The following is a 14,754-nucleotide window of genomic DNA, read 5'->3' as shown; positions in this document are numbered from 1 at the left end:
GATCAAGGTTTGAACCTCGAAGAGGGCAGCAGGTCAATGAAAACGACAGGGTCTACTTGAGCCTTATTAAGATAGCCGAGAGAAGGCGTGGTCCATGATGAAGAAAAGGAGAGACAGGCGGGGCCCGAAAGCATTCCGAAAACTGCGAAAATAACGGACATACTCACATGCATATACATATCTTCTCAGGCTGAGGATTTAAATTCATTCTTCGAATTCAACAAAGATATTTCGCTCCTCGCAATCCTCGATGCCGGATTGTATTCGTCACTTTCCTATCCCCCAAGGCCCTCCCTGGGCCTGGGGCATCGTCCTCGTGTTCACAAAATCCACCAAGTCAAAGAAAGCCTTCTTGTAGCTCCTCGCCTGCGTCGTCCTGTTGACGGCCTGCAAACCGAAATGCGCGCCGTAGTCGCCAAACTCCCAATTATCCGCGAAGCTCCACGCGAAGGCGCCCACGACGGGCACGCCGTCCTCCCATATCGACTTCAGGACTTCGGCCATGTACGAGAGGTAGTAGCTGGAGCGAGGCATGTCGTAGAGTTGGTCGCTCAACGCGGTTTTCTCGGCCTCGGCGAAGACGGGGAACCCAAACTCTGTGATCACGATGGGGCTGTGGAACGTGTTGTACAGGTACGAGAGGTACAGGCGCAGGTAGCGCGGCGTGATGTAGACGTAGGATTGCGAGCGGTAGCCGATGTTCCACCCCGTGGTGGTCAGTGTGCTTTGATTGACGCAGTAGGGAAAGTATGTGCTCGATGTGTTGGAGCAGCATTCGAGGATCGAGTCGGTGGAATTCATCACTGGTGGAGACACCACGGTCGCCTGCTCGAAACTCTTGTTAGCTTACAGCTGTGAGAGTGACAGAATCATCGGCCGCTGAACGAGTGTGCTCGCAAAATGAGAAGGGGACTTACAGTGTATGGGTCAATACCGAGAAAATCGGCGGTGCCATTGATATATGCCAGATCCTCTGCAGTGAGAGGCACGTAATCTGGAACCGTCCGCTTGTAGCTTTCCGGATAGTCCTGTCCCAGGAATATCGGGTTACAGAACATGCCAAGTTGGAACGAATTGAAATGATCGGCTGCATAGACGTCGTTTGGATTGGCAGGATCGCGCGGCACGCCAAAGTTGTCGTTGAATTTGAGGGAGATCTTTCCCGTCCCGTTGATCGATTCTTTGTAGAAATGGTAAACCTGGGCATGAGCCTTGATCACATGGTCGACCGACAAGCCGTTGAAGGCATATATGAACGGCTCATTGAACGTGAACCAAATGGGCACGCGGTCTGCATAGTGCGTCATGACAATCTTTGCATAATTCACGTAGGCCTCGACGAACGTCTCGTTCTGATACCCGCCGTTTGAATAGCCGATCAAAGGCTTCGCCTGGGCCGCCGAGAAGTTTGCGGCAAAGAACTGTGCTGGAGTGTCGAAATGGAGAATGGTGACGACGGGGATCATGCCTTTCTCGAGCGCAAAGTCGATCAGGTCAGAGTAGTGGTTGAGTCCCTGCTGATTGACAGGAGTTCCCGGGAGCGCAAAGGGCAGGATTCGACTCCACGCAAGACTGAAGGAATAGTACTTGACACCCATCGACGCCAGCCTTTCAATTTCCTGCTTGTAGTAGTAATAGTTTTCGTTTGTGACGTAGTCCTTTGGTCGATCGTCCTGGATCAAGATGTCCATGAGCGAAGGGGATTTGCCTTCGTCCGCCGTGGCCCCTTCGATTTGAGCGGCTGATCCTGCAACTCCAAATTGAAAATCGGCCGGGAAGTAATAGCAATCTGTCGGTCCGAAGTAGTCTGGAGGAGGCAGAACGAGCTCACTTGTTGGGATCGGAGTTGGTGAGACGGTAGTGCTGAAGACTGATGTCTCAGTGAAATTGGGAGGATTGGCCGACTTCCATAATGCGGTCCACGCCGCATTTCCGTAGGGATTGTCTGTGTCCGTGGCCGAGACTGTGGCATTAGGATCCCACTTGCCCCAGGTTGTGTAAGAAAGCGAGGAGATGAGGCTTGTGAGTGAAGCAGCGGGCGGCGCATACGTGGTGGTAGGGCCTGGCTGGACTGACGTGGCCGTCCGTACTGTCTCAGTCATGGAATATGTAAACGTAGAGTATGGCGAGTATGTGGGCTGGGAGTAGGATGGTGTGTCCGTGCATTGAGGTCTTGCTGATGTGCCTGCTGCCGGAATATAGATTTGTTGTGCAGTGGCCGAGCCCAGCACAAACAGCAACAGAGCTACCCAGGATGCCATATTGGATTGTAGGGAGCTTTCGATTTGCTTTGCACACTCCTAGAGCCATGGTGGACGTCAAGGGCATTTGTATCCGCTCGGGGGACCAAGTTTGTGGTCTTGAACGGCGGTTGTTAGCAATCGTACTGAACACAGCAAAGAGATTGCCGCCGCAGTGTAACCTTCTCCGCAACGAGCTGGCAAGACTGGGGCCCCGGATCCGGATTTTTCTAATCTAACAGCAACGACGTCGTCATGGTCAAGAGTACTTTGGTGGACTCGCCCTGTCTTCAGCCGAAAAGAAGGAAGGTGGATTTGGCCTTTGCTCTACGTGTTGGGGCCCTCGCTTCGGAATCCCCCATGCAGACAAGACGATCGTCTGGTAGCCGAGAGATCGACAACACGTTGACCAAAGAGTCAGTGTCTTTGAAGATCAAACCAATATGTCGGGGGAAGGAAAAGCGAGGTTGGAAATATCACCCGCCCGATATGATTCGCTTTTCGTCCTGCTGCTCTGCTCAATGTAGCTGGCGGTCGGCTATGCACAGGGCACGTAGATTCCAAGGGGCAATAGTAAATTCAAGCAATAACACATCCTCGAATCAAGTTGTTGACGGTCTCCGCGGGGGATGGTGGTAGAATCTAGAGGATGCCTTCCTTCTGTTGACAACTTAATATATAAATATTGCATACTACCCAGGCAATCCTGTCCTTAACGTACGTCCGCTTCCTAGCTACGTACTAGCTAGCCCAGTCTGATCCGCGTCCGTGTCTTCTGCAGCTCGAGCTGCCTCAGGAACACGGGAAAGTCGTTCTTGGGGGTAGCCAATCTGATCTGCTCGCACTCATCATCCCACACGCGGTGGGCGAGATTCACGAACCCGATGCGCTCAGCGGAAGCGACCCCGTCCTCGTCTCCGTTCCTGTGTGGCTGCAGTGTCTTGAAGGGGGATAGCACCACGGCGCAGAGGTCTGTGAATTTTTTGTCGTATACGTCGTGGTTGGACCCGACCCAGCGGTAGTATGCTAGCTGGCCTAGCACCAGGCACTCCCATGACGACGACGAAGACGAAGGGGGAAAGCCGGTGGCGTCGACATCGCCAGAGAGCTGCAAGGGTGAGTAAATCGCGTAGGAGTCGTGACATCGGACGTACAGCCCAGGCCGGTAGGGCCCGTCGGGCGCGTAGGCCCAGGAGTGCTGAGGCGGGTCATCGAGCCACTCGAAGCGAAGGGAAACGGTGTACGCGTTGAGATGGAGGAAGTTTGATAAATTATTCGCTGGCAAACGGTCGGCGACAATCATGCTTCTGAACTCCTTCCATGGGGTGAGAGCCCCATCAGTGGTCTCGACAGAGGCTTCCATGCTCTCGGCAGTGAACGTTGGATGGTACCAGTGCTGCACGCCGCTGAGCTCCAGGTACGAGACCTCTCCGATCCAGCCAGCCCATGACCAGCTGGGGAACCCCTGACGGCGATGAGAAGTTCTAACGTGATACCAGAGGAAGCTATACTGCAATGCGCCGTCGTCGGCCGGGGAGCCTTCTCGTGCGATGACGGCCGGAAGCAGAGCGCCCATGTATTGATACAGCACTTTCGCGTGGGCCATGGCATTGAAGAGACCCTGCATGGCCTGGATCACGTCCGATGAGAAGGACAGCTGACGCCGCGAGTAGTCGTTGAGCTTGTAGATCTCGTTGAACGCGCTGGTCAGCGAGCTGTGCGTGTGGATGCGTCCAATGTTGCTGAAGGGGTACTCCCCCCAAGCCTCGGCGTGGAAGACGTTCCACCGCTGTTCCATGTAGACCTGCAGGTCGGTGAAGATCAGGCGCGATCCCGAGAATATCATCTCCTGGTACGTCCATGCTCGGGTGTTCCATTTGGATTTCAGGACCAGGGCCGGTCCATCCGGCATGGTCCAGGTGAGCAGGTGCCGGTCGACTTGTGCGCATGGTTGCCGGCCATTTGCCCTCTTCTTGGAGACACCGGGGAGCCCATGGTCTGCGCCGTGACCTGCTGCGGCGAATATGGTGAGCGAAGCACTGCTGTAGATGGGGCCCATTTTCTTGATCTGGGCGGCCTTTTCCGCCAAGTCGGTTTGCGAGATGCAGTACCGATCGACCCACAGGTAGGGTATCCCAACCCGTTTGGCGACTGTGAGGGCATCCCCAACCACACGCGGCAAATGCTTCGGCAGCCGATCGCCGTCCGGAACAGACTCGTCTGATCGACCCCAGACATAGCTCAGTGTGGCATATGGACAAGCTTCGGGCGGCTTGACGATCTGGCCGGTCGAACAGTCGATGAGCCTGAAGTGAGGATTGTCCTCGAGAGACAAGCCACTCCAGTCCCTGGTGTGGTTCATTCCGCTTTGCTGTATCCAGCTCCTGATGAAGGAAAAGTCGACATGGTCCCCTACCAGCCCGACAGAATGATGCCCCACCGAACTGTGGGCTTTCGCAGCCGCCCGGGATATAAACCCCGACGACGCGCAGTCTTCATCCAGCGTGTCGAGCGAAGGTGTGGGTAGGACTGCCAGGCCTGTCGATCGATAGCTCTTGAACGCGCGGAGGGTATAGCGCGTAGTTGCATCGTACTCGGCAAACTTGTTGTTGTGTATGGTCATAAACAGATAGCAAAGGGCACATTGGGTCGGATTCCACGTCGCCGGCGTGTCCAGGGCAGCAACCTCCCAGTTGGTGTCTCGCAAGCTGTAATCGTTTTCTATCTTGCTTAGACGGGCCAGGCTGTCGCCGATGCCTTTGCGCAGTCGTAGGCATCGCCGGCAAAGATCTTGTGCTTTTGGAGGATTTCCTGGAATGGTTGGGGTTTGGGGATGGTCCTCGCAATAGCGGATCCAGCGTCGATAGGTGTCGTTCATGGCTTCACCGCCGAACTGATTTGGGCCAACAAGAGTAGGAATCAGTCAGTGTCTCTCTCTGGGCATTCAGAAGGATTTAGAGCATTCCAGCTGGACGACCGTCGGCTAACTTTGAGTCAAGCCGCAAGGGGAGAGATGCAGCAATGCAGCAATTGGACCACTGTACGTACATTGCGGAGCGCGGCTATCCTATCACTCCGGTCCACGTCGATGGAGCTGGTGTTTCGGGAGGAGCACAAGGGACTCGAGGAGGAGCCATGGAAAGGAGCGTGAGTGCCGCACAAGAGAATGGTTGTCAGAATACATAGCCAGCGAGCCAGTCTCTGGAATATCCCTCCCTGGTCCGTAGATCCTTGTAGTCCGTCATTGAAGCACCACTCGGTCGATTTATGTGGGGGACTATGAGGCCATTGAGACATTTCAACTAGAATTTGGCAGCGAACTTGCCCCGCTGCTGGTGCAATACACGGCACGCTTGATGGGGATATATACATATATACACCGAGGTAGCATTCTGTATAAGAATGTGACCGGCTCGCTCTTGAAGAGGGCTTTGAAGCAACAACCACGACACCACAGGTATGCATGATATGATCGACTGAGTTGAGGACCTCTGCATCTATCTATCAGTTGACATGTTGACCTGCTGGACCCATTGTTGACTTGACAAATCCTGCCCGCCATCTATGTATCCGTACCCGATTCTATCAGAAAGGTGATTGAATTCTGTCTTTTTTTCCCCAACACAGAGACCCGTGCCCAATATCTCCCTGCTCCACGAATAAGTTTGAAGAAAACGTAGTCCGCACTTGGCCCAGCAAGGTATCAAAACACAGCACAACTCCACGATTAGCGTAATAGTAGTACATCCACCCAACGAAATTCAAGCCTAGGCTTCAAGCCACCCATGACGGTCAGAACCGGGGTGCTGTAACGAAGCGTTCAGTGGGAGGTCGCTCTGCCGGCTCCACAGCAGCTTCCTCTGTTGTTGTTCCGGCAGATGATGCCATGGCAGCTTCTTCTCTCTTCTCCGCCGTGTTGGAATCCCCCTTTTCCTGATGAATAGATTGATCGCTCTCGGTGTCCGAATCATCCGTGGAAGGAGTGGCGCGACGATCCTTTTCTGAACCACCAAGCACGGCAGTACCCTTCTCGTCAAAGTTGGTAGCACCGCCGACATGCTGCTGCTGCCCTTGGCTCGCATTGCTCAGAGTTTTCACCAATGCCTTGCTCTTATCTGCATCTTTGCCGCCCGCATATTTCTTCCCCTTCGGCACCCTAGCCAACCAGTAAATCGTCACCGCCGCAAAGACATTAAAGGCAATATACACAAACAAAATTCCAAAGTCCCGCCATCTATGCGAGAACGAGATGCTGACTAATGACAAAAACGTGTTGGTATTGTCAACCGTGCAGAATTGACACTGTGTAGTATCTGAGTCTAGGAGATAGCCGCCCGATGTTGAGATGAAAGGGTCAAGATATTGGCCGCACGTTTGGCCGGCAGGGGCCGTGAGATGGAGGTATTCGTTAGCGGCACATGTAACTGGTGCGTTCGCAATTCCCACGCTTAAGAGGCCTTCGACCAGATACGTGAAAGGACTAGAGTTCACGGGTAAGCCTCCATTCAGGCCCAAGAGAAAATCTGTCACTTACCTCACTCGATACATAAAGATCCAGAACCCGGGCATGGCTTTTGGACCAACCAAGACGCCATTGAACAGCAGACAGAGCGAAAACAAGACGTTTGCGATATTGGAGGCGGTCTCTGCCGTCGCAATCCCTGCAATCATCCTGCCTGGTCGTTAGCACTGAATTTCCTTTTTGGGGAACGACGGCGGTAAAATCCTCTTCCAACACTTTGGGGTAGAGACTTACATATGGGCGAAAGTGCTGCTGAACAGGATAAATTCCAACACAAACAAGAATTGCGTTGCTCCGCGTGACGCCACGGAATCGGTGTACGTCGCGTTTTGGTAAAGTCCAATGGGATAATACCAACAGAAGAACAATATCACTGCTCCCAGCGTTGCCCAAGGAAGCTCGACGAGGATATTCGATAGCATAAATGCCTTCCATGAGTAGGTCTTTGAAGGTCGCTCACGCACTTCGTAAAGGCTGCGCTGCGTGACGAAAAGCGGCATAATTTGCTGAACAAGCTGCGAGAATAGGACCAACAGCATGAAAATGCCGAAAAGCTGGTTTTGAAGCCCTTGTTGAGTATTTGGTGCCTTGAAGAGCGAGAAACCGATAAAGAGACCCTGCCGATGTCGTAAGTATCACGGAAATTAGAGCCCAGGGCAGTACATACTGTGAGGCAACAAAGTAAGAGCTTCGAGTAGATGTATTCCGGGGTCCTCCAATATTGCTGGAAAACTCGTTTCTGTGTTTCCCAAAATTGCAAGAAGAAAGGCGCAGCAAACTCGAAATAATCTGCCTTGTTCGACGAAGTGGGGGCCACCATCTGAGATCGTTCAATCTTCATCTCCTCTAATTCTCGCTGTACTTCCTGGTACTCCGGTGAGTTGCGCCAGACTTGAAACCAGTCGATATCGGAATGAGACCCGGGCGCTGCACCAATCGCTTCGAGCATATATTCGGCCGGGTTGGCGCCAGGTGGACAGTCGTGAGCGCCGTTTCTTTGGAAATAGTCAATCAGGATGCTGGAATCCTTGCCAACTGGACCAAAGTACACGGTCTTGCCACCGGCCGCGAGAAACAGAAGTCGGTCGAATCTCTGAAATAGAATAGCTGATGGTTGGTGAATAGTGCAAAGAATCGCTTGGCCAGCCTTTGTGAGCTTCTCGAGAAGGTTCAAAATGGACCAGGAAGTCTGCGAATCGAGTCCTGATGTAGGTTCGTCCAGGAAGAGAAGAAGTTGAGGTCGGGCAGCAAGCTCCACTCCAATTGTCAATCGCTTCCGCTGTTCCACGTTGAGGCCTATAATGTTTCGAGTCAGAACACAACGACAAATAGAATCAGGGATTGGTGAACAGATCGACATACCTTCACCTGGAACACCGACCACAGCATCGGCGTACTCCTGCATATCCAACAGTTTGATGACCTCTTCAACATAGGCAATCTTTTCATCTCGAGGCGTGTCTCTCGGTTGTCGCAAAAGGGCGCTGAAACGCAAAGCCTCTCGTACAGTGCTGGTCTCAAGATGCAAGTCCTGTTGTTGCACATAACCCGTCTTTCTCTGGAAGGACTCGTCGCGTTGCCGCCCATCGACCAGCATCTCGCCCGTGATAACGCCCATTGTTACACGGGTCGCGAGACAGTCGAGTAAAGTGGTCTTGCCGGCACCTGAAACTCCCTGTTTGCAAGTATTAGCGCAGATCGAAACTCAGGATCGACAAGGTAACACATGCCATTAGCGCTGTCATTGTCCCTGGTTTGACCCAACCGTCGACATGATCTAGAATGCGACGCGGCTGGCCTTTAATCTTGATGTCATAGCAAACATCCTTCCACTGGAAGATTGCCGTCTGCTTCTGAATCACAGCACTGACTTGTCGCGTCAACTGTTCGTCCTTCGTCTGCCTCCTCTCGAGAGCAACCAGGTTTGGATCGGAGCCTCCCGACTCCATATCGGACATGTGCTCTTTCAAGAATGCCGGTTTGTGGCCTCGGCGGAAGAGCAGCACTTCACCCTTTGACTTTTTCGCCGTCACCGTCTCGGTTGCAACCAAGTACAAAACACAGAGGCCAATCATAAAGACGAACAAGATGCCGATGTTCCGCCACTTGTGCGCCGCAAAGTATCTGTAGGAGATGTTGATATAAGCGTCGCCATCGACAAAGGGTCGTCCAGCCACAGATCCAACGACAGTACATATTTGTGAGGTGGTCGACCCGTTTCCGAACCGTGGCGCAGGAGGGACGAAAGTCGAACAGGGATAGTCACGATTGTGGAACTCATTCACCATGAGACTCTCAAATCCATACGCCGTTGGATTGATGTAGTTTATCCAACGGGCCCATCCATGCATATAGTCCACAGGGATAACGAAGCCTGATTGAGCGTCAGATCACAGCCTTGCTAAACTCGGGTATAGGAATTCCGAAACGGGGATTAAAGGTACTCACCGGTGTAGACGACAATAGCTATCATCAAAACAGCTGTTGGGACCAAAGCTTCGACCAGTGACCTCGACACTGACGCGATGAACCGGAACAACATGCTCATGGTAAAAGTCAAGATGTATGAGGTGAACAGAAAGAAAAAGAAAGCACCAGGTGTCCGTCGGAGATTTGTCATGAAGTAAAGAATTAGGTTGAAGCCAATGGCGTTGAGAGTCTTTGAAGGGACGTCTGTGAGCATTGATGCAAAGGCCTCTGCCGAAGGGTGGTAAAGTGCGTATCGCTGATGTTTTTCAACGATCGGGCGCTGAGCGTATAGCGTCAGGATCTCGAGGGCACTGCCAAAGGCGTTGAGCAATACTGCAAAAAAGATGAGTGAGCTTCTGGATCGCAGTGAATCGGTATTCGCCGGTAGATTGTAGAACAATGAAGAGACCACAAGCGCGTTGATACAATTGGCGAAAAGTTGTGTGAGAGTAATGGCGGGATCATCCATGAGTCGCTTGAAGCCCCGCCATAGACACAGTCTGATCTGGCCCCCATATGACAACGTGTATGGAGAAGACTTCCGCTGGGCTTTTGACTGTTGGACGCGACGGGATTGCTGGAAGGCTTCCAGATTGGGCCCTCCAATGGGATTAGCTTTTTCGAAGGCATTCAGCTCCCGCAACATTTTTTGTCGTGCTTCGCTCTGCTGCCATCGTTCGGCGAATTCGTCGGGGGTCCGCGGCACTTGCGACTCGTATCCCTTCTTGACTAGACGTTCAATCGGATTGGTCATGGACGTAAGGAAGTCAGGGACTGTCTGACGTTTAGCGCACTCGAAGCCCATGTCCTCGAAGTATTTCTGAGCTTCGGTCGTGCGGCCGAAAAAGATCTGGCGACCTTGATAGAGGACAAGAACCTTGTCGAAAAAGTCATAGGCACTTTGTGGCGACTGGTAGATGGCGACTGCCGCAGTCGTTTCATTCAAGTCGGTCGAGGTCCGAAGAGTTTTGCAGAATTCGATGGCGTTGGCTGAATCAAGACCTCGAGTGCTGTTGTCCCAACATTGGAGAGGGGCATTACTCAATGCTGCCTCCGCAATGGACACTCGCTTTCTTTCACCACCACTGACTCCCCTGACGAAGTCATTGCCGACTTTGGTATTTATGGTGTGTCTGATCCCGAACGTTGCCATAACCACGTCCCGTAAGTGAGCTGCGTACATTGTCTTGGTCACCCCGGGAGGCAGCTTCATGTTCTGGGGCGTTCGAGCACGGGCGGCGAAGAGCAAAGTGTCACCGACCGTCAACATGGGGAAATGGACGTCCTGTTCTGCTGTGTAGATGGCTTCGCCCTTGAAATTATTGTGCATCTGCTTGTAGCTAATGCCCTGATAATTGATGTATGAATCGTCGCTGAGGTTGAAGCCGTGAGTCTCGCCCGTAATGGTCTTGAGGAAAGTGGAACAACCGGAGCCGGGGGGTCCAAGCACGACGAGCATTTCACCAGGTTGCACCACGCCTTCAAAGTTGCGCAGAATATCCACCCGTTGGCCTTTGTGGCCTAATATGCCTCGCAGCATGTCCATCAAGGCCAGGGGATAATTGTCGACCGTCTTCTGAAAGTCGCTGCCCTTGGTGTAGCCAAAGGCGGAGAGGTTTCGAAAGGCGAAGCCCGCGGTTCGACCGACATTTTGACCTGTCTGCCTCTGGAGCTTCAGCATGGCTTTCGTCCAGGCCCTGCCATTGAAGTTCTCCGAGTTGGGATCGATCTCGGTGCCAACGCTCGCTTCATCGAAAGGGTGGTAGCTAGGCTCTGCCGTTGTTGAGACGCGGGAATATTGCCGGGCAAGTTGCTGAATCTCTCTGTTCGCATCCTGGCTCTCGTCCACGACAGCTCCACCACCCGAAGACATTGACCGGTCCAGGTATGGGAAGTCTGTTGCTTGGTTATCGGGCGAAGCACCAGACATTCGACGGCTTCGGTCGTAGTTTGTTGTAATGTTGCCGACGAGAGGAGTCGTCATTCTCAATGCAGTCGTGTCAAGTCATGGACAACAGCACTACGGGGAGTCGATTTGAGGGAGGAAATGGACGAAGCTTGGGAGGGATTGGAGTTGAGGCAACAAGGGGATGAAATAAAAGCCTGGTAAGTGAACAAGTCGACTCATAAAACCACTATCAGAATCGCGCAGAAGAGATCAAAGAAACCCGGGCGACCGGTGAGGGAAGAAGGGAATGACCGAGAAGAAGGTAGAAGTGTGTTACTGAAATAATGCAGCGTGTATCACGAAGTCTGTTGTTGATCTGGTAGTTGGGGGGGTTTTTTTTTTCTTTGACGGGGATCTTCGGTCGAAGTCGCCGCGCATTAACAGGCAGAGTGACGACAAGGGAATGTGGCACACGCAGCACACGTTGCACACGCATCAATCAATCCCAAGTAGATACTAGTTCCCGCCGAGGGGCAGCTTGAGCAAGTAAGTTAGGTACGTGATTTGCGCCATGCAAGACTCGGTTCGCACCCTCGCGCAAGAGGGCAAATGAACAAATGTCCTGCAACCCGTTTTTTACCAGTTCCAGGCAAAGTGCACAACGAGCTAGGCATGGTATACGTCGAATACGAAGCCAAAGCGCGTGGAGTTCCGTGGCCATGGCATCTGAGTGGCCGATATGGGCGCCACTAGATGCTCTAGGCACTCTCTGGTTGGCTGCTTGGCGGCTCGGCTGTGGGCTGTTCCAGGCATTCCAGGCACCAACTGTACCTACCGAGTACCTAATTCGAGACAGGCTCCATCCGGGCTCCGCAGAACTGCAGCAGGCAGCCAGATGCCCGGAAGGAACCATCCCCACACCGGGAACCCCCAAAGCGCCTCCTTATTCTGTTTGGCTGTAACATGTCTTGTGCTTGCCGTTGTGCCCAGTCGTTTGTTCCGGTGCCGAAGTTATTCAATTATTAGCGTGCATAAGGAAGGTGGAAACCACGTGATCTCGTATCGCCCTCACTTCCTTTCCGAGATATGCAACCCTGATATTAATATGATGGATGTTGATACGGACTCGGCCTCCGCGGACTCCATCGGATGTTGCTTCGGATGATACTGTTCCACGGTTCCATCTCGGGCCCTTTCAGCCTCTTGCTTGTCCTCCCTCAATTCATCGACACGAGGCTGTCCGTCTCACACCGAAGGGTGGTCACGTTGGTTATTCCTGCATTCAGCCACGAATCACCCCCAGCGTGCACTTTGCCGCAGTAAGCTATTGTCGTGATGATTGATCTATGGAGTATCTGACGATCTAATGATTTGATGGGATATGCCAACTACTGCTTAGCTGACACCTCTTCCTTCAGACCATTTCCGATTATATCTGCCGGACTTGCTACTCTGCGAACCAGTGCGGTTGGGTTTGGCGGAGTGCCCATCCTTGTCGCTCTTTCATGCGTCCGTCCTGCCCGTCTCGAACCCCCAATACTCCTCGCATCTTCGACAGCGTTCTTCTGGGTACTTGGATGTGGCCAAATATTTCCCCGATTGTTTCAAGGTCTTTGTCACCTTCCTTTCTTGCCGAGAGCAGAAGCAGATGCGTTGATGTTGAGCTTAAAGGCATCATGTTTGAATGGCGCTCATCGGTGCAATGCCCAATGTCTGCAGCCATGCGTTCATCACGTTGGCAGTAACCACGACATCGTGAACTTACTGTACCCAGATCTACATCATATCAGTTTCGGCTACGGATCGAGGTTGAAGACATCACTTACTTCGAGGAAGACCCGCACTGTCTGAGGCCGAATGTAAAGATTTTACTGCTGAACAGATGAGCATCGGATGAGGAAACAGGAAATAGGCAGGACGATCGAGATGTCGGTGAGTTTGTTGGCAATCACTGGTTTTATTTCATCTTGGTTTGATTCGAGGTGAAAACACAATGAGAGAGAGCTCTCCAATTGAGCCGATGGAGAGCAGCGATCGCGGCTTTGGATGTTTTTGTCTGTTATGTAGTCTGCGCAACTCTGCTCTCCCTGACGATGTTCGTCGCGTCTGATTCCCATACTCATCAGGATGGCCAACGGGAAGTACTATCAAGGCTCTCCCTGAGCGCACCTCCAAGGCTGTTGCCATTCTGTACCTAGCCCGTTCTGTCTTCGCTCTTGCAATTTTGAAGATTACTTGTCACGGCAAGACTTTGCACTCGCTAACCTGCTCCCTCTCAAGGCTTTTTTCGCAAGCACGAAATCATTCTTCGCGATGCCTGCTTTTGGCTCCCCTCTTGATCTATATCCAGGATTCCCTAACCCCATCGGCTCGAACGCCACGGTTAATGGCGGCTTATATTCAGCTGATCAGGGGAGCGAGCTACAGGGCGCAAATGAAACAACCCATCGCTCAGAGAAGCGTCTATCTGTGTGTTTCCTCTGCCAAGCCTACGTTAGGCTTTCTTGCCTTCGAACTAAGATTGAGATTCGCTTCGTCTGGACGGGAGGTGGTGTGCGTGTAGGATCTGTACGTAGCCTTCAGAGACCGCCCGCCTCGGAAAGCACCGTCATCGAGAACAATTCTTGACAGGTTAACGCCATGGAGCAGGCTCGTCAGCAAGCTGCTGCGACATTTGCGGAGGCTATGCATAGCGTACGTCGAGCTGCTTCATCCCGGCTCGAGTCAGCCATCATCTAGCAATAGAGATTCGAGCCCGTAGACTAGATCCTGCAAAGACCATGGAGCCCGTGCCAGGATCCATTTGTTTGCTGTAATGCTGCTCGTCTGCACTCAAACTGGGTATGGCGCTGCGCGCTGCGTACCGCCGTGGGCCGTCTCCGGACCCAGCCCTTCGATTGCTCTGTCGTCCGAAGAGACATGACGGGGGTGCTCGTATATACAAAAGCGGAGTCTTCCTAGAGCAGCGCCCTCGCGTAAGGCCATTGCTGCTTTAGCAACAGTGCGGCATGACTCGTGCATCGATAAAAGCGGCAAATTATTCTAGCCCAAAGAGTTCCTTCGAGCCGCTCATTTGTGTACTTGTTAATTGTCGCCTGGAGGAGGCACCCTTCAATCAATCATCCTTGGGGACTCTGAGCGCAAGACTCGGCTCATTTCACAGTGTACAAGTTTCCTATTATTGTCAGGAGGGACAATTCTCTATTGAGCTGTCCTCGAACCAGATATCAGCCGCACTTCCCCCGCCATGGCCAACGCACCCGACACAGTCCCGTTCCATACCCCCAGAGAATGGAGGCTTTCCTTACCACGATGTGTATTCACCCCTGAACATGCAAGACAATACAGATACACTTAATCTCCCTCGCACTTGGAGTTGACGATCACCCGGTCTGCTGCGAGGTTGTCCATGTTCATTTCCAATTCGCCACAATATGAGGCACAAGGAGCTCCCAGGCACTTCTCGGCGTCAGCTTTCACAGCGCCTCCAGGCATCAAAAACTCGCAAGGCAAAACTGTCCAAGATCCATCTATCGATATCTCTACTTTCGCAACTCTCTTCGCTCAGCTGTCTGCCATCCCTCGTGCTCGGCTCAGAATGTCTTATTGGCCTGCCTGTATCATATATATCTCGA

The 14,754-nt window shown here is 52.6% G+C and overlaps 3 protein-coding genes across 3 annotated transcripts; all 3 read right to left on the bottom strand.

The window, feature by feature from the left end:
• Window positions 1–267: 267 nt before the first annotated feature.
• Window positions 268–2,261, bottom strand: Z519_11818 (uncharacterized protein; the record flags this gene model as incomplete). The annotated part of the gene is made up of 2 exons (XM_016769528.1): window positions 268–825; window positions 918–2,261. 2 exons carry the CDS (start codon window positions 2,259–2,261, stop codon window positions 268–270), a joined length of 1,902 nt encoding a protein of 633 aa, XP_016614164.1.
• Window positions 2,262–2,985: 724 nt separating this feature from the next.
• Z519_11817 (uncharacterized protein) lies at window positions 2,986–5,118 on the bottom strand (the record flags this gene model as incomplete). The annotated part of the gene is made up of 1 exon (XM_016769527.1): window positions 2,986–5,118. One exon carries the CDS (start codon window positions 5,116–5,118, stop codon window positions 2,986–2,988), a length of 2,133 nt encoding a protein of 710 aa, XP_016614163.1.
• A 914-nt stretch (window positions 5,119–6,032) lies between these two features.
• On the bottom strand, window positions 6,033–11,215 carry Z519_11816 (uncharacterized protein; the record flags this gene model as incomplete). Its single annotated transcript, XM_016769526.1, has 7 exons — window positions 6,033–6,720; window positions 6,775–6,912; window positions 6,997–7,379; window positions 7,430–8,058; window positions 8,125–8,433; window positions 8,489–9,136; window positions 9,211–11,215. The coding sequence occupies 7 exons, from the start codon at window positions 11,213–11,215 to the stop codon at window positions 6,033–6,035; spliced, it is 4,800 nt and encodes a 1,599-aa protein (XP_016614162.1).
• Window positions 11,216–14,754: the final 3,539 nt, after the last annotated feature.

The sequence above is a fragment of the Cladophialophora bantiana genome (genome assembly GCF_000835475.1).
Source record: "Cladophialophora bantiana CBS 173.52 unplaced genomic scaffold supercont1.24, whole genome shotgun sequence".
Classification (NCBI taxonomy): Eukaryota; Fungi; Ascomycota; class Eurotiomycetes; order Chaetothyriales; family Herpotrichiellaceae; genus Cladophialophora; species Cladophialophora bantiana.
This window is presented reverse-complemented; position numbering and strand designations above follow the sequence as displayed.